Source organism: Oncorhynchus nerka, linkage group LG1, assembly GCF_034236695.1.
Source record: "Oncorhynchus nerka isolate Pitt River linkage group LG1, Oner_Uvic_2.0, whole genome shotgun sequence".
NCBI classification, from domain to species: Eukaryota; Metazoa; Chordata; class Actinopteri; order Salmoniformes; family Salmonidae; genus Oncorhynchus; species Oncorhynchus nerka.
The window spans coordinates 22,630,419-22,648,435 of record NC_088396.1 but is presented as its reverse complement, the minus strand read 5'-3'; the positions used below and the strand labels follow the sequence as shown (position 1 = coordinate 22,648,435).

Sequence of the window (18,017 nt, the reverse complement as noted above, 5' to 3'; positions counted from 1 at the left end):
CTGGATGTGAACTGATATTCCCATTTAAAAATCCATAAACAAAGAATGATGGCATTTAGGATTTGTTTAAATGTCCCCATCTCATACCTTCACTTGTTTACTGCCTACAAACACCTCCCATTCCACTGTCATCCAAAAGCAGAGCAGTTACTTTAGAAATGACTAATAGAAAAAGTTTGTTTACAGGACATTTCAGATCTGACATAATGTCATCGCATGACTCATTTACATAAGTTTAATGCGTTCAACTTTCCTCAAGTATGCTATATTACAGTGTATTCCAAATAAATGTCTTACAGTAACCATACAGTGGTTCACACATACTGTATAAGGACATATTTAACCTGTGAAGGGTTAGTAAGCACAAAGTACATAGCACAGATGGACACAAAAGATCACCTACTAACATCAATACAACACCAATAACCTTGGAACCCAGAACCAATATATGTCACAAGATTATATCGCCTATTGCTCACTTCAAGTATAATATCACCCATCTCAGTAGCCAGGGTACAACAAACTGTTTTCAAATATCAGAGTTAAAATGTTTGAACACAAAGGTAGAAAAATATGGCAAATATAAAAGGTTTCAAATATTTACATTCTACTAAAACTGGGGTGTGAGGTTTTTCCTGTCCACATGATCGGACCAGGAAAACTTCAGGTCCTATACATTCCTAGTCCGGTCAGGGAAAACTCCAGGCCCTAGTTATAACGTCTTATAGAACCGCTTTTATCTTCAGCAGTGATCCGTCATGATAGGGTGAAGCTCATGACACAGGCATCTCTCATGGCAGACCTTGCAGTCCTCACCGCTTCAGTCTCTCTCTGCAGATCCTTCAGTCTCTTCTCCATTTCTGAACAAAGGAAAAGAAACAGGGCATTAGGGTGAAATGAATTCTCTGGGCACTGACTGTGTCTAGTCAGTGCTGAGGTCATAATGCATGCGGGTGTTACAGATCAGAGCACGACGGGTCTCCTGCATCCCACATAACTGTGTTAGCCCACTGAGCTTAAGCATTAGCTCGGGGAGCTAACGTAGGTCTTCTGGTGTCAGGCAAGGTTACTCATGCTTCCGAACCAGAATTCCTATACGAGGAACTAACTTATGGGGACTTTATTCCACGCACCACAAAGAGTGTATTCTGTTCTTTATGTGGATGTTTAAATAATTTACCTTGGTCTCTCTTTGCAAAGATCTCTGGCAGCATCCCAGAGGCCTCCAGCACTTTCAGGGTGAGGTTGAAATCTGTGGACACAGGATATTTTGTTAATATCTATACTGGCAAAAATGTTTAAAAAAATATATATATATATATATTACAAGCTCAGTTTCACAATGGACAATGGTACAGTTGACAAGTGCACTTTGAAAAAGTGCAAACAGTTTTCCAGTCCCAATTCAATAACATTGTTTGCAAATGCTCTTCATAATTGCATGCACCGGTTTAGTTAGCCAACACTACAGTCCCCATCCAATGTATTTAATAGTAGTCTATTGTATTATTCTGTCTCACCTTCTTCGCTGGCCTGCTGGGATGAAATCCTCTCAGTGATAGTGTTGAGGCGGGAGGCAAACTCAGAGAAGATGAACTGTGTGCAGCCTGCCTGGTGGCACTTCCTGAAGAACTGTGCAGCTGGACTCATACTGGACCCAAAACCAGATGAGCCAGGAGGCCCAGGATCCCCAGGTGACCCAGAACTACAGCTGGAGTCTGGGGAAAGAATTGAGTTGACTACTGATAAGTGCACATTGGATATGTAGACAGGTTGACTTATCCCAGTCCAAACACACCTCCTAATATGACGGTCCTTTATTCTTCTGTTATAATAGACATGCACACAAACGTACTGTTTTGTTCAGGGAGAAGGGGGTCCAGTTGTTCCACTTTGATGATGGACAGATGGCTCTTGGAACACTGCACAGAGAAAAGGGCTTTTGAGTAGAAGAAAAGAGCAAAGGTACTGTCGCTAACTACAAGAGTGAAAGAGGTAGGAGACAGCAAAAAAACAACCTGCTCATTCGATCACTAATTTGCCTTAAGTGCCAACTCACCTCCCCATTCTCATTCTTAAATGTTGGTCCCTCCAGTCCATACTGAAACTCAAACTGCTCTGCAGTCCCATCTACAGCATAAAAACAGGAATATTGTGAGTGACATAACCACAGGGTTCGTCCTATGAGACCATCTGAAAGTTGACATAAGTGACGATACAGGACATCTTGGATTGAAACTGATACAACAAAAACAACCTTCTGTCATGGCTACCTCTGAAGTATTGGGATCTTGCCTGGGGGAAGTTAGAAAAACAGAAATACAATGTTAACAAACCATTAGAACACTGAAGAACAGTCTTGCAAAGGCTTGGACATATTTTCTGGAAAAAAGTACACTTTTATATGACATATGACCTATAGTCTGTCATAAGACACAGTTTGGTTCTGGGCTCTGAGATGATCTAATACAGTGGGCTAGGGCTGGGCGATATGGCTAAAATCTCATATCCCGATATAGGTCATTTCATATCCCGATAACAATACACATCACGATATAGCATATTCTGTAAATTCAATTAATAGTTTATAAAAAATGACCACATGTAAAGGCCTATTTCTTATTACATTTTGAATTATACTCAACAAATAAAAGGTACTTACTCATATTTATTATTTCTCTGTTTATTTAGAACCTTGGTGCAAATTTTCTATTTAAGTTTGCAATAAAATATTAATAAAATCTAAAAAAAGGTTAAACTATAGTTGCAAACAAAATAATAGGCCTAAAATGTGCAGTTATAGGCCTAATGTACAGTTGAAGAAACTCAGATTCAAATGTATACAATTAAACCTACAGTTGAAGTCGGAAGTTTTTACATACACCTTAGCCAAATTCATTTAAAACTCAGTTTTTCACAATTCCTGACATTTAATCATAGTAAAACTTCCCTGTCTTAGGTCAGTTTCGATCACCACTTTATTTTAAGAATGTGAAATGTCAGAATAATAGTAGAGCGAATGATTTCAGCTTTTATTTCTTTCATCACCTTCCCAGCGGGTCAGAAGTTTACATACACTCAATTAGTATTTGGTAGCATTGCCTTAAAATTGTTTAACTTTGGTCAAACATTTTGGGTAGCTTCCCACAATAAGTTAGGTGAATTTTGGCCCATGCCTCCTGACAGAGCTGGTGTAACTAAGTCAGGTTTGTAGACCTCCTTGCTCGCACACAAATTTCCTATATGATTGAGGTCAGGGCTTTGTGATGGCCACTCCAATACCTTGACTTTGTTGTCCTTAAGCCATTTTGCCACAACTTTGGAAGTATGCTTGGGGTCATTGTCCATTTGGAAGACCCATTTGAGACGAAGCTTCAACTTCCTGACTGATGTCTTGAGATGTTGCTTCAATATATCCACATAATTTTCCTTCCTCATGATGCTATTTATTTATAATTTTACCACTTTTTCTCCCCAATTTCGTGGTATCCAATTGTTAGTAGCTACTATCTTGTCTCATCGCTACAACTCCCGTACGGGCTCGGGAGAGACGAAGGTTGAAAGTCTTGCGTCCTCCGATACACCACCCAACCAAGCCGCACTGCTTCGTAACACAGCGCGCATCCAACCAACCCGGAGGAAGGAAACACTGTGCACCTGGCAACCTTGGTTAGCGTGCACTGCGCCCGGCCCGCCACAGGAGTCGCTGGTGCGCGATGAGACAAGGATATCTCTACCGGCCAAACCCTCCCTAACCCGGACGACGCTAGGCCAATTGTGCATCGCCCCACGGACCTCCAGGTCGCGGCCGGTTGCGACAGAACCTGGGCGCAAACCCAGAGTCTCTGGTGGCACAGCTGGCGCTGCAGTACAGCACCCTTAACCACTGCGCCACCCAGGAGGCCCTATGATGCCATTTATTTTGTAAAATGTACCGGTCCCTCCTGCAGCAAAGCACCCCCACAACATGATGCTGCCACCCCCGTGCTTCACGGTTGGGATAGTGTTCTTCGGCTTGCAAGCCTCCCCCTTTTTCCTCCAAACATAACGATGGTCATTATGGACAAAGTTATTTTTGCTTCATCAGACCAGAGGACATTTCTCCAAAAAGTACAATCTTTGTCCCCATGCACAGTTGCAAACCGTAGTCTGGCTTTTTTATGGGGTTTTGGAGCAGTGGCTTCTTCCTTGCTGAGCGGCCTTTCAGGTTATGTCGAAATACAACTCGTTTTACTGTGGATATAGATACTTTTGTACCCGTTTCCTCCAGCATCTTCACAAGGTCCTTTGCTGTTGTTCTGGGAATGATTTGCACTTTTCGCACCAAAGTACGTTCATCTCTAGGAGACAGAACGCGTCTCCTTCCTGAGCGGTATGACGGCTACATGGTCCCATGGTGTTTATAAATGTGTGCTATTGTTTGTACAGATGAACGTGGTACCGTCAGGCATTTGGAGATTGCTCCCAAGGATGAACCAGACTTGTAGAGGTCTACAAAAAACAATTGAGGTCTTGACTGATTTCTTTAGATTTTCCCATGATGTCAAGCAAAGAGGCACTTAGTTTGAAGGTAGGCCTTGAAATACATCCACAGGTACACCTCCAATTGACTCAAATTATGTTAATGAGCCTATCATAAGCTTCTAAAGCTGCTATTTTGGCATTAATACGTGTCACATATCAATTTGCATTTGATACCTTGGGTCGAGTATTAGCACAAACTCACGAAACCCCCGTTTCTCGACCATGTAAATTGGGGCCATGTCTTTGCAGACGTAAGTTGTAATGGCAGCTGTTCTCTCCTTCCATCTCCGTGATTCTTTGCCATATGGTGTGCCGCGGGCAAAAGCCTCTTGCAACGTTTGAGTCGGGGGTTTGTTTTGAGCACTCGACTGTACTTTTTTGGATCTCATCCGTAGACTCTCTCCGTACTGTTTCACATGATTTTTGGGTAGGTGGTAAGAGGTTAGTGGTGTTTGAGCCTGTTGTCAGGACCGGCCTGCAGCTTAAATTTGCAGAGGACGGTTTTCTGGTCCGTGTCAGACTTTTCATACCCAAACCACATCCATGCGACCGAAGTAGCCCTTCTTTTAGGTACGAGCTCTGTGTCTCCATGCCACGTTCACTCTCCTGCATGTTTGTTTATGTTGCCACAGAACATCCATCAGAACACCAGCCAAAGGCCGGCCGATAGAGGCCCTCCCAGGTGGAAAACGAATGCAAATCGGTCAGAGGAAATTAAACTGGCTGGACAACAGAGGAGAACCATGGAGACGCACCGTGAACCAAGAGTGGGACTGGACTGGAGAGCTAGTCCTCACCGGGGCACCTTCATTGGACCAGAACCATGGTCATTGATGAACCAAACCCACAAGGTAATAGCTGGGATAGAGCACCTGCCCAGGACAAGGCTCAATATCCTCCCACCACCAAGCTGGGAAACGTGGATCAAAAGTTAGGACAAATCGGGCGCCGAAGGGGCTGGTCAACCCACTAAATCGGTCGCCGGCGGAAAATGTCCAAAGTACCATGGTTCCGAGGGGCTCACATCCCTCAAAAGTGCCCATTACTCATTTTCTATTCGGGCTGAACAGTTTGACACCACCCCCGTCTCTCTAGGACATGGAAGTCTTGTTGTCAAAAACCAGGTTTCTGATTTCGCGCCGGTACCTGTCTGCTTACCCCGGCACTGAGTGTGTATTTACCGGGCAGGCCAATTTATCGATGGAAGCCCCGAATCTGAAAGGGCGAATGTGTGCTCCGCAATTGTGGGTCAAATTCCGGGACACCAAAACGTGAATAAATCAAAAAGTACACATCCAATCTGGAAGGGCACACATAGACGAGCATTTTCATTTAATTAAAACCGTTTTTGTATAAAACATTTTAATAGAAAATCGTGTTTTAAGTTTTGGAAAAAAAGTGCATGTTACCGGGAGCATAGGTTCCTGTGGATGCGAATTGTTTTTTTACATGCTCTACTTGTTGCCCATTGAGAGAGAGGGTATGAGACGAAATTTGGGACCTCTAGCCCTTCGGGAAGTATTTTTAATCATTTTTTGAAAATTACAGAATTTGGTCGAAAAAAGTCCCCACTTTTCACAGCCGTGCACCTGGTGATTGAAAATCGGCACCTGGTAACCTAAATACACTTAGCGGTGTTCCAGAAATCCATGCCCTCTATGGGAGCACCCTACTACGGACCTTTATCAATGGGGGCAAATTTCCTTCCACACAGCGTCACCCAATTGACAAAAAATATTGCAGTGTGATTTGCGACAACGAAATCAACGATAGAGCATAATATGAAGCGATATACTTTTTTCTATCGTCACACAATATATATCTTCATATTGCCCAGCCCTACAGTGGGCCTATATAAAAGTGTTACCAATGTTATCTTCCAATATACATGATACCCACTTTGACATCCCAGTCTTGGGGAGATGCTCATCCTCCTCCTCATCTTCCTCTTCTTCGTATGTGCTCTTAGACATGGTCTTCTCTGCCTTTATTGCAGCTTCTCTGTTTAACTTTAATGTCTGAAGAAAAACAATTCATACCACAAAACCATTCAAAAAAACATGATATGTCACATTTCAATAAGATGTGCAATTTCCATTGACCTTGTGAATTTATGCAGGACATATTTCCTCCACCAGATGTATACCAAAACAAGTGGTGGAGCTGCTATTTTTTTTTATTTTTTTATTGAATCTTTACATTTGACATGTTGTCCCTGTAGTAGTCTATTTGTTTGGTAGTTTTATAGACTAGACTGTCATTAACAGTATTAATATTCGATGGACAAAATAACATGTAGTGGATAATAATAACAGCCCTCTACTTTACCCTGGTGGTGGTTTCTGATTTACCATCTAGAGCTGGCACTGTGATGGCTGGGTGCTTGTATTTGATGTGGTTTAACATGCTGTCAGTTCTGCCGTTGTTGTATTTGAGTACTGCTTTGCATAGCCGACATGTATCAACACCCTTTCTGGTGAAATATTTCAAACCGTGCTACTATTAGCGCATCTCTTCCTATTTATGCTCTATGCTCTCTACAGTCAAAGCCTTTTCCTTCAGATCTATGCTGGACTAGCCAAATTAGCAAACTACAAGTTTGATAATACTGCTAATAAAAACGTTTTATTTCCTCGCATGGTTTCATCAAAGGCGTGTTGGCCTGTTACGTTACGCAACGAAAACAATTTACTTCAAAAGGAAAACACTTTGCAAGGAAAAACTATTTAAGGTAGATCACTTCACGTTTCCTTACGTTTGCTTCCTAGAGTTAACGCTGAACGGGTTTCGTTGCGAAACGTTTTGCAATGGTCTGCGACTAATGAATGCACCCCATAACATCAAACGATAAAGCAACACAACCGGCGCTTATTAGAGACTGGCCTCTATTGGAGCCAAGTGTCTATTTCCTTAATGTACACATATTTTGATCAATACATTTTTTAAAGACTATCACACTGTTGTGACCAGTATAAACATGAATCCGTATCAGATCAGGGGTGTAATCATTAGTCCAGCAGTTGCTAAACGGAACCTTTGTTGGAACTAAAACGAGTTTCTATTGGACAAAATCCAGCAGGTCCCGCCCAGTTTCGTTCCGTTTTGCAACAGAATTGGCATAATGAATACGCCCTCAGACTTGCAAAAACTGGCCTCCATCCAGCTACTCGCTAACCTTTTTCCTCCCCCCACCTTGCAGTCTCGCCCTCTTCTGATCCACCTCAGACAAACGTTGAAGTTGGACTTTTTGACATCGCCATTCTCTTACTCGTTTTGGATCAATTCCAAAATGCCTAGCTGTTGCCTCGCCCGAATTTTGCTCTGTGAATTTAATCACTGCTAGCTTGAATTTGATGTCGTATTTTCTTCTTGGTGGCGCCATGGCAAACAACATGACAGATTTTTTTTTTAAGTATATCACATCACATGGTAACCTCGTAAACAATTAATTTAGATGGAGAGTTTATTTGAAACATACGTTTATTTGCTGAAATGTGTGCCGATGCCTGGCTATCAAAATGGGACAGGCGGCTATTTGAGACAAGACATTTAATTCAAAATGTACATAACTGCTAACCAAAACAGCATTTTCCGGTTAGCATAATAAACGGAAATCCACGAATCGGTTTAGCTAAATGTGCGCATTCAATCGTAAATACATGTAGCCTAACTCGGTTCTTTATTGATTGTCACTCAAATGTAGTAACGCCATGAAGTTTGTATTTTGTTCTCACTCGTTTTAATACCCGTCTCTGACGCTTCATCTATAGCCACATTGCTTTTGTCTGTGGAGGTCTCGAATTATTTGTTTAACTAGAGCCGTTTCGGAGGTCAAGTTTACCTGATGCCGAGACTAAATGCCTTTTCATACCACTGGTGCAACGTCCTTTACATCTGATATTCCGGTCGCAGTGTTTACGTTTAGCCTGAGAAGCTTCTATTCTGTCGAAGCTGCGCTACACAGCTGGAACCAACGCTGCGTGAAATTGGTGTAAGACATTTTGTGAATGAATGGAACCAATGGACAACCACACCAGAGAATCAACTGACCAGACCAGCAGAGTAGCCTGGTTCCTCGCCAAAAGAGTTGCCAGCGATCCTCTGCTCTGACAAAATATAGGAAATTTACTGTATTAACTGCATTTGGGGTTAAAACAAATGAGGCACGCGTTGAAATGGCAACCTTGTGAAGAATACATAGGGTACAAGCTGAGCTACCCGAGAAACTTGCAGAGAGAGGAGGAGGAGGAGGGGGGGGGGGCAGTCCAGATATCACACTTACACGAATTTGCTTTGGTAGTCGGCTAAGAGTTAAATAAAACACTTACAGGAGTCTTACCTCTAACGGCAGCCATCAACTCTCGCTGAGTTTTGATATGTCTTAACGACAGATGATGGATCCTTTCTAAATGGTTTAACATGGATGTTGTGCTCCCACTCGTCCGCTTCAGAACAGCCGCACACAGCTTACATGTCACACTTTCGGACGAAATTTCATTGAAATATTTCCAGGTGTGACTTTTTTTACGGTCTCTGCTTCTACTTTCCATATCTCGCAACTACAGCCTCACTATGTAATTAGCTAATGGAATGATATTTTGCGCTACTTCGCCTGAACGTACTGTATCTAGCTAGCAGTCTGGGATCTAGACTTTACTTGCGCATGCGCGACGATTAAAGACGAAAGTCTTCACCACTCCACATAGCAGACAGTTTAGAAATGCACAATGTGACTATAAAATAAACCATTTCACTTCACAATAGCCCACATATTTTAATTCTCACATGTACATAAACACTATGTCTGCCACACGCCAGAGTCAATTTTTGCATAATTCTCCACAAACGGATCTATCGGGACCCGACTGCAAACCGCCATTAGGAAAGAGTGCTACCCCAACCCGAATCGCATCCTGACCCGAGTGAACTATCCTCGTCTTTCATAGGGTACTGGGCTCCTTGTTCTGCACTACAGTCGGCAACTGGGCAGTCAATCAATATCCGTCTTACCGTGCATCTCCCAATGTGTTTTTTCAAGCTGGAAGTGCCCGTTCTTTGACTGTCATAGGCTAACACCCGCTTGCACTTTTTGCATGCTGCGAATCCATCCACAAGTTGTTTGTCAGCGTTAACGATTACTCCAAAATGATTCCATACATTTGATTTGACATTTGCCCTGTTTTTCACGATTCTGAGCTCCCTACTTTGAATTTTTTGGGTCAAATTCTGATTTTCCGTGGTATGCTTTTTGCTTTCCATTTTTTTCCTCTATCTTATATCTGGTTGTGCGGGTATAGAGGTTGTTGCTTTGGGTAGGCCTAGTCGATGTCACTGTCTGTGCACAACCTGTGATAGCTAGTTGGGTATAGGCAGACTGAAATTTAGCCAGCAAATCCACCCGCTTGCTTAGGCTACAGCTGCGGATCTATGACTAGGGTCAGACAGACTTTGTGTAGGTTAAGACAGGGTTACCCAAACTAGTCCAGGGATGAGAAATGCCTCAATAAATTGACTGTTACACAGAGATCTTCTTGGTGTAACAGTTGGGATAATGGGACAATTTGGAGTACAACACATTTCTTCTTATGTTTTCAGAGATTGCACTGCATGTCTTACTGGAAGCCTGTCTGACCCTAGTGCAATTGTGTTGGATCTGCTGCACTATAGCAAAGAACTGAGAGCTTTTCATTTTTAATTAAGAACAAATTCTTATTTACAATGACGGCCTAGGAACACTGGGTTAACTGCCTTGTTCAGGGGCAGTTAACAGATGTTTACCTTGTCAGCTCGGGGATTTGATCTAGCAACCTTTCGGTTACTGGCCCTCTAACCACTAGGCTACCTGCCACCCCACTGTAGGCAGGCTTCTCCCATAGGCAAGTCTGAAATGACATTTACAAACAATACAAGATATTATTTTATTAGGCTACCCAACCCGATACAGGAAATTCACACACACACACACACACAGAGAGAGAGAGAATTACCTGTACCACACAAGTCCTTTAATATAAAAAAAACAGATTCACAACTGCTGACAGAGAATTTCTGATTTCATAAAGAAAAGTGAGTTAATAAACAATATCTACATAAAAAAATAGGATTGCTTTACCATAAATAAGTTATGACTATACACTGAGTTATTCACAAAACTAGGAAAGTTCACAGTACACATGGAGAAGACACCTGCAATGACTAAAGTCATGTGAAATGGATGGAAAGGGGATCTCATAATAAAGTCATTTGACGAGGACAGGAAACAGTGATACTGTGACTGCTCTGTCTGAACCATATACAAAACTAATGCTGCAGGACAGGGTAGGCTATGAGAACAAGAAGGAGGGAGAGAGAGAGAGATTACATTATAGAGATAGACAGACATAGAATAACATCTTTATCAAAGTACATAACAAGAGTCATTCCCTTCCCTCTGTTTTCAAATAAACAGTAACTCCTCACTCTCCAAGAGGCAATAAGATAGTCACAGGCCTACAAAAGGTCATATTGGTTACTTATATGGCCACCAGTTGAGGTGACTGGTAGAACTTGGAGCAACAATCTGAAAAGCTACACATGGTATACTTTTCAATCATAATCTTTCTTATTTACAATAATTTTATATTTAAAAAAAATACAGTCTTGTCTATTTGTAGACAATCAAGGGGACCATGATGCAGACCAACAGCATTGTAACTTACAGTAACTTACTTATAGGCTTACAGTACAACAAAAAGGGCTCAACCAGATCCATATCCACCACTCTATGCCAGATGGGGTCGCTATATCAGTGACACCTGATTAGGTTAACCTTGAATTAGAATTCATAACAAAATGGTATTATATTTCTATGGGTTATGTCAGGTTCCATCTTGTCCATAGCATTTTGTCTGTTAGTGCTACTAATAGTGCTACTAATACTGTAGTAATCCCCAATCCTAACCTTGACAATTTTATGAAGGATAAATGCAAAAGTGCCAAACTGACCTAAGATTAGTGTCTATGGGTAGCTGCTGCCCACCTACACTACATCTCTTCAACTACACAAGGGCGCTGGAGCCCATTCTCTAGTCAATGATATCTGATGAAGTCTATTGTTGGCATCTTCTTGAAGTATCCTAATAGAAGGGCTTGCCTCTGGGTAAGGTGGGTAAAGTTGTGTTTAGGGTGGGGGAGAAAGTGCTGTCTTGCTGGGGGAGCCACCAGCTGGTGCTGTTGGGTTGGGATCTGGAGAGAAAGGGTCTGGGGTGGCCTGATGGGGCCAGTGAAGGGTAGAGGGTTCAGGGCTTGATGTCAGAGAAGCTGGTGTAAGTCTCACAGCAGCTGGATGAAGTGCTGAGGTTCCCTGAGCCACTGCCCTCTGGAATACACACAGACATACACAGGGAGACCAGAGGTTAGAGGAGATGGTTAAAGGAGAGACACACACACACACAATTCTACACGGAGAGGGGGTTTTACCGGAGCTGGTGAGAGACTGGCAGGACTTGGACTCTCCAATCAGGGTGAGAATGTTGGCTGCAGCCACCCAGCCCTCCTGCTTGGTCTTCAAGTTCTTCACAAACCTGCACCAACACAGAAACACACACAATCCCTTGACCACCACCTCGCCCCAACTCAACACTCAGATTTGAATAGTGCGTCATATTCATAAGGCACAGAAAAAAGGGACTGCAACAGGGACGGGCTACCCAAAATTGTCTGATAAGAATAGCTCATTTTTGTTTCCTGTTTCAAAATGTTGTGTTACGTTTTACTATGGCAGGTCTCTCCAACCTTGTTCCTGGAGAGCTACAGTCTTGTAGGTTTTCACTCTGACTAACTTAGCACACCTGATTCTAATAATTAGCTGGCGTTGGGAGCAAAAACCTAGGGGAGGGTAGATCTCCAAGAACAGGGTTGGAGAGACCTGCACTATGGTTTTCCCTATAGAATATGACTGTGTTGGAATAGGTTCTGACTGTTAAAGTGTGAAACCAATCAAGTGTAAGGGTGTCAAGGTAATATTCTCACCACTGTCCGTCATCTCCCTCCTTGATCAGCTGCACCGTTTCACCACTCTTGACTGACAGGTCCTGGCCTTCTCCCTTCTCATAGTCAGACACCACTGTGTACTTCCCTGCACACTGTGCACAGTCAAGATATGGTGTTAGATTGTATGTATGATTGTAAACCATTTTTAAAAACGGTTTCTACATGGAGCCATATCCCAGCTTGGAGTGGATAAGTATCCTCACACCCGCACACTCACTAGTTTCTTTCCCTCCTCGTCCTCAGGGTCTGAGTTCAGCGGCTCTTCGGGGCTAGAGTAGCCATCATTCTCCTCATTGGCGTCCAATGAGAGAGAGCCCTTGGTCCATCCTAGAGGAGGGAGAAAGGGTACATAAGAATTTGGTGTCTTGTGTAGCCTGAAACACACACTCGCTCAGTCGCGCACGCACACACATACACACACACACACGGAGGGGGACCGGGAGACATTGAGAGTAGGCATTTCAGCAACCTCTGTTAGACCAGACACGGTCAGTGACAGAGTGGACCGCAATCAGAAGGAACAGGACCAAGTCGAATGGAGTGAAACTACAGTAATCGTGTGGACCATTCAGAACCACAACACTACTCAGCAATAAGGAGCGTGACGTTTTTTTGATAAAAATATCAACATAAGCATTTAGGTGGTCATGTGTATCCACACACTCAGGCAAGGGAACACAGTGTGCAGGGAGTGAGAGGGGAAAATCTCTCCGTGAAATTCGGCAGCCATTTTGTGATCACCACACATCTTAATCCAGTCTAAACCAGTCCAGTCCAGTTGAGTGCTGTACGGTACCTCTCCTCTTGGCCTGTAAGAGACTCGAGGTGCTGAACCACCTGACTCTGCCCAGATGGAGGTGAGTGTGAGGGCCTGGGTCTGAGAGAAAGATACATTACGACCCTATTGAAATATGGTCAAAGAGATTGACCGCAGGCAAACGTGCTCAACCACAATGAATGACCGACCATGGTAACTGTGACTCCGGTTGCCTGTCAGTCAACACAGCGTATTATACATTCTGTGATGAACCACATTTCTCCGCTGTCTGTAAATCAATACACCCTGACCAACCACGGATGAAATGATCGAATGCAGCGACCGTGGTCGACCACAGATACAGTGACTAGGGTCATTATGGGAAGACGTACCTTTAAAGCCGAACGGAGTAGGATCACTCTTTATCTCATGACGTTTGGTTTTATGGTCAGGGCTTGTGGGAGATCCTAGCCATCACAGGAAGACAGGAATAAAAGAGAAGAAGAGGAAGAGAGTGAAGAGGAGCAGCAAAACCCTCAAATAAGACAAATATTAGTAGTAACATATCTTGGAAGTGGAAGTTAAAGTAAGCGCAGACAAAGAATGAAGAGAGCAGAGGACATTGAAAGGAGCACCACAAACTGTATGTTCTAACTGCATGTTGTTCTCTGTACGAACATTGTCATCCTACAGCTACTCAGACAGACTACAGGGGTGAAAGACATACAGGGTCCCTGAAGTGGTCTATTCACTATCAGCTACAGTACAACTCTAATTGGTTGTCACTTTAGCAAGCATTTCCCAACTCTGGTCCTCAAGTACCCCCAACGGTACTCGTTGTAGCACAGGACAAACACACCTCATTCAACTCATCAAGGGCTTGATGATTAGTTGACAAGTTGAATCAGCTGTGCTCTGGGTCTACGATAAAAATCCGTACTGTAGGGGTACCCGAGGACTGGAGTTGGGAAACACTGACTTAAGCTATGGGACTAAATTACCTCTCTAGATTCTAATCTATGGTCACTTTAGCTACATTTTCAGGTACCTGATGGAGAGAAGGGAATCCTGGGTAAAGTTAAGCTTTTATTGTCAGGAGGCGAGAGGTCTGTGGAAGGAAGCATGCCATGTTTTATACTGTAGTAGTAGTAGGCTACAGTGCTGACATATAGTAACAATGTATATGATTACTATGGCAACCCCTGGTGACCAGCTAGGGCTGTTACCTTTGTTGAAGTTGCTGAAGCCCTGCAAGGTAAAACGCTTTTTAGCCACAGCTGCTCTGTCTGAGGTAGGACTAGTCGCTGCTTCTTCTGGGCCAGGAGAAGGAGCGGAGCAGGGGAGAGAAGGAAGGAGGGAGAGGCGAGTGGGATGAGAGAGAGGAGAGCAACAGGGAGAGGTGTGGGAGGCATAAAAGAAGGAAGGGATGGAGAGAAGGAAAGTGCAGTGATGAGAGAAAGACATGAGAAATAGAAAGAGACAGAAAGAGAAGTGACGACATCGGCAAACGGAGGGAAGAGAGGAGAAAGATTAGTCATCTCATCACAGAGAGAGAAGCAACATTTAGTTAAGAGTAAAAGTCAGAACATAGTATAGTTCAGTGTTGTTTAGGTGAAACAAGAAACGCTTTAGGAAAGTGATAACTATTAAATACTGTTGAGAGTAAAAAATAGCTTTGAATTTAGCATTGGGCCCAGTTAAAAGGTGGTGGTGTCTAAGCGTTCTTTATGTTATAAGGCAGTATCCTCCTCCCCTCTCTCACTCTCTGCTCACCTTTGGTCTTTGGGAAGGAGCAGGAGTTAGCGTCAGGGCTGCTGGGTTCTCCCTTCTTCTCCTTCATGCTCCTCTCCCCTCTTCTAAATGGACTGAGGAGACAGGAGGATGAAACAGGTCTGTCAGAAACTCACACTGCAACACATGTTTACACTGCTGCTACGTTCTGTTTATTATCTATGCATAATCACTTTACAAATTACCTCGACTAACCTGTACCCCCGCACATTGACTCGGTACCGGTACCCCCTGTATATAGCCTCGTTATTGTTATGTAATTTTCTTGTGTTACTGTTCATTACATACATACATACATACATACATACATACATACATACATACATAATTAAAAAAATATATATATATATATACACACACACACACACACACACACACATAGTTGAAGTCGGAAGTTTACATACCTTAGCCAAATTTTCACAATTCCTGACATTTAATCCTAGTAAGAATTCACTGTCTATTATTCTGACATTTTACATTCTTAAAATAAAGTGGTGATGCTAACTGACCTAAAACAGGGAATTTTTACTTGGATTAAATGTCAGGAATGATGAAAAACAGAGTTTAAATGTATTTGGCTAAGGTGTATGTAAACTTCCAACTTCAACTGTATATACACATATATATATTATGAAATTAAAAAATATATATATATTTGTATGTATGTATGTATGTATGTATAATGTTTTAAATGTCACTTTATTCACAATATTTTCTTAAGGGATTGTTAGTAAGCATTTCACGGTAAGGTCTACACTTGTTTTATTTGGCGCATGTGACATACAAATTAGATTTGACTTTGGTAAGACAACATGTTGTATTCAGGTTTCTGAACATTGCCGATAGAAACAGAATGAATTGAGCGGACACGATTACATATTCTATCAGCAGACAATCATATCTGTTCTACATGATACATTTCTGCCTGAACCTTCTCTTACATCCCCCTAAACAGACCCCATTATTCCATGTAATATACCGTGCATAACATTCAAGGGGGGTCTTTGATTACTTCTCATTTGTGAATGAGAGGCTCTGACTCTCTAATAGGTCAGTATGGGTCAGATGACTGACCTGAGGCTGACAGGTGCTCCAGCACAAGAGGGGAACTGGAGCAGTCCGTCTGACGGCCTCTGTTGACTGGCTTCTGGAAGACACGCAGGGAGATCAACTACAGTCCCACTACATCATGATCAGTGAATGTAATACTCAATGTAATTACAATACACTCAAAGTATTAGAAATACAACTAATACTATTTGACATCAGGTCTGCCACAGACAGATACCCTGCCTACCTCGGTAGGCTTCCAGCTGCGTTGTCAGAACCTTCCGGATCTCCTTCACCCACGTTGTTTTTACCTCAGACGTTGGGGCCTGAAATACAATGGTGAAACCTCTCAGTTTTGTTTTATCTAAATAGAGTCTGATATGATTTCTGTATCATTGTAAAATAAACTTTAGACATGTAGTCTGTAGCTGTTGTTTGGGCAAAACCACTCACCTGAACGATGTACACCTCCTCCCGTGAGTTGCACCAGACCTCAAACTTCTTGTTGTCACCTTTGGCGTTCTCAGTGATGCCCACAGCACTCATCTGATAGAGGGCATACATTTTGGAAGCTGTTACCTTCTAAAAGCTCAATTTGAACTCACTTGTAATATCAAACACTGTTAGACCTACTACAGACAGACAGACAGACAGACAGACAGACAGACACACGGGCAGGCAGGCAGACATATGGACAGACTCACATTGAGGGACTGTTTGAAGCTGTAGGAGGGGGCTTTCTCGTAGCCCTCCCCGTTCTCCTCCCGTCTCTTACAGAAGAGCAGGGCCTTCTCATGCAGGAACAGGTGTCTCTGCATGGGCTTAAAGCGGGCCAGGTCCTTGACCTTGGCATGACCTTTCTTGTGTTCTGTCCACACACTGAATGACCCCTGCATCAGCAGCCGTCCCAGGTCGCCCATGTTACCCTATCAGAAGAAGGGTCATAGGTCAGGAGAAAGTTCATGACTCATCAGAAGCTATGGTGCTGCAGCCTTATGTAATTTTGACATGTTGACACAATCTCTAAAATAATGTGATGTTGATGCCATGAAAGGAATATGCAATATATTTCAGAGAATGTGAAGTTGATCGATGATGAACTCACATCGTATCCAGTGATAGCGATGAGGTGCATGGAGTCGTTGACGGCCTTCAGGATGCCCAGGATGGAGGTGAGCGCCTGCTGCAGGTCTTCTGACCCCTCACAGCCCTTACTGTACTTCAGCAGCTCCTACAACACACACATGCACATATTGAGTTATGTTGATCAGCAATGACACATTATGAAAATAAAGGAGTGGACCAGAATGCTCTTGTGAATCATGAGACAACGTATATACTGGTCCTACCTTCAACAGGAGCTGGTATTTGGTGATCCTCTGGACCGGTTTCAGGAGATAGGAGTCCAAGCCCAGTTTATGTTCCAGCTTCTTCTGACACTCCTGTTCCAGACCAGAACAGGGAGAATTCATCAGTAGGGAATAACAACCACTTAAGCCTGAAGCTGTTGGGTGTGTGTACCTTAGGGGAGGTGTGTATATGGTGTGTACCTTAGGGGAGGTGTGTATATGGTGTGTACCTGGAAGAAGGAGCAGTCAGAGCACTGTCTCCACAAGCTCTCAGAGCGAGGTTTATTCTGACAATACTTCTCATAGATCTGCAGGTCTGTCATCTATGAGATAGAGAGAGAGAATAAAGAAAAGAGAGAAATACCCCTACATCACAAACACTTCACTACAATCAGAGTAGTGATTTAGACACAACATATTCCAGTTCAATCTCCAAACACTCACCCTCTCCAGAAAACACCGACCCACAAGTTCCGGGCAGTCTTCGTACTCTTCCAACTCCCTCAGAAAGGTCC

The 18,017-nt window shown here is 43.0% G+C and overlaps 2 protein-coding genes across 14 annotated transcripts in view; both read right to left on the bottom strand.

Moving 5' to 3' along the window:
* Nucleotides 1–221: 221 nt before the first annotated feature.
* Nucleotides 222–9,412, bottom strand: LOC115121272 (uncharacterized). 4 transcript variants are annotated; one of them, XM_029650428.2, is made up of 8 exons: nt 8,853–9,412; nt 6,424–6,542; nt 2,258–2,295; nt 2,060–2,130; nt 1,856–1,922; nt 1,521–1,718; nt 1,181–1,252; nt 222–860 (listed from the first exon to the last, which is right to left on the bottom strand). In XM_029650428.2, the coding sequence occupies exons 1-8, from the start codon at nt 9,072–9,074 to the stop codon at nt 757–759; spliced, it is 891 nt and encodes a 296-aa protein (XP_029506288.1). In that variant the 5' UTR covers nt 9,075–9,412; the 3' UTR covers nt 222–756. The 4 variants fall into 4 exon arrangements, with proteins under 4 accessions (XP_029506288.1, XP_029506364.1, XP_029506502.1 ...); XM_029650504.2 differs by having other exon boundaries at nt 8,864–9,409; XM_029650642.2 differs by lacking the exon at nt 8,853–9,412 and adding an exon at nt 8,575–8,833.
* A 1,095-nt stretch (nt 9,413–10,507) lies between these two features.
* Nucleotides 10,508–18,017, bottom strand: part of mcf2lb (mcf.2 cell line derived transforming sequence-like b) — a 58,763-nt gene continuing 51,253 nt past the window's right edge. For 2 of the 10 annotated variants that reach the window (XM_029650263.2, XM_029649772.2), the window contains exons 18-34: nt 17,947–18,016; nt 17,733–17,825; nt 17,503–17,595; nt 17,259–17,384; nt 16,858–17,079; nt 16,607–16,699; nt 16,401–16,479; nt 16,178–16,250; nt 15,086–15,177; nt 14,539–14,625; nt 14,361–14,420; nt 13,705–13,779; nt 13,352–13,432; nt 12,773–12,882; nt 12,535–12,647; nt 11,983–12,086; nt 10,508–11,881 (exon numbers count right to left, since the gene is read on the bottom strand). In XM_029650263.2, coding sequence (XP_029506123.1) covers nt 11,802–11,881; nt 11,983–12,086; nt 12,535–12,647; nt 12,773–12,882; nt 13,352–13,432; nt 13,705–13,779; nt 14,361–14,420; nt 14,539–14,625; nt 15,086–15,177; nt 16,178–16,250; nt 16,401–16,479; nt 16,607–16,699; nt 16,858–17,079; nt 17,259–17,384; nt 17,503–17,595; nt 17,733–17,825; nt 17,947–18,016 — 1,651 coding nt within the window. In that variant the 3' untranslated portion in view covers nt 10,508–11,801. The remainder of the gene's footprint in view (nt 11,882–11,982; nt 12,087–12,534; nt 12,648–12,772; nt 12,883–13,351; nt 13,433–13,704; nt 13,780–14,360; nt 14,421–14,538; nt 14,626–15,085; nt 15,178–16,177; nt 16,251–16,400; nt 16,480–16,606; nt 16,700–16,857; nt 17,080–17,258; nt 17,385–17,502; nt 17,596–17,732; nt 17,826–17,946; nt 18,017) is intronic. The other 8 variants (XM_065017261.1, XM_029650049.2, XM_065017247.1 and 5 more) reach the window with 7 other exon arrangements.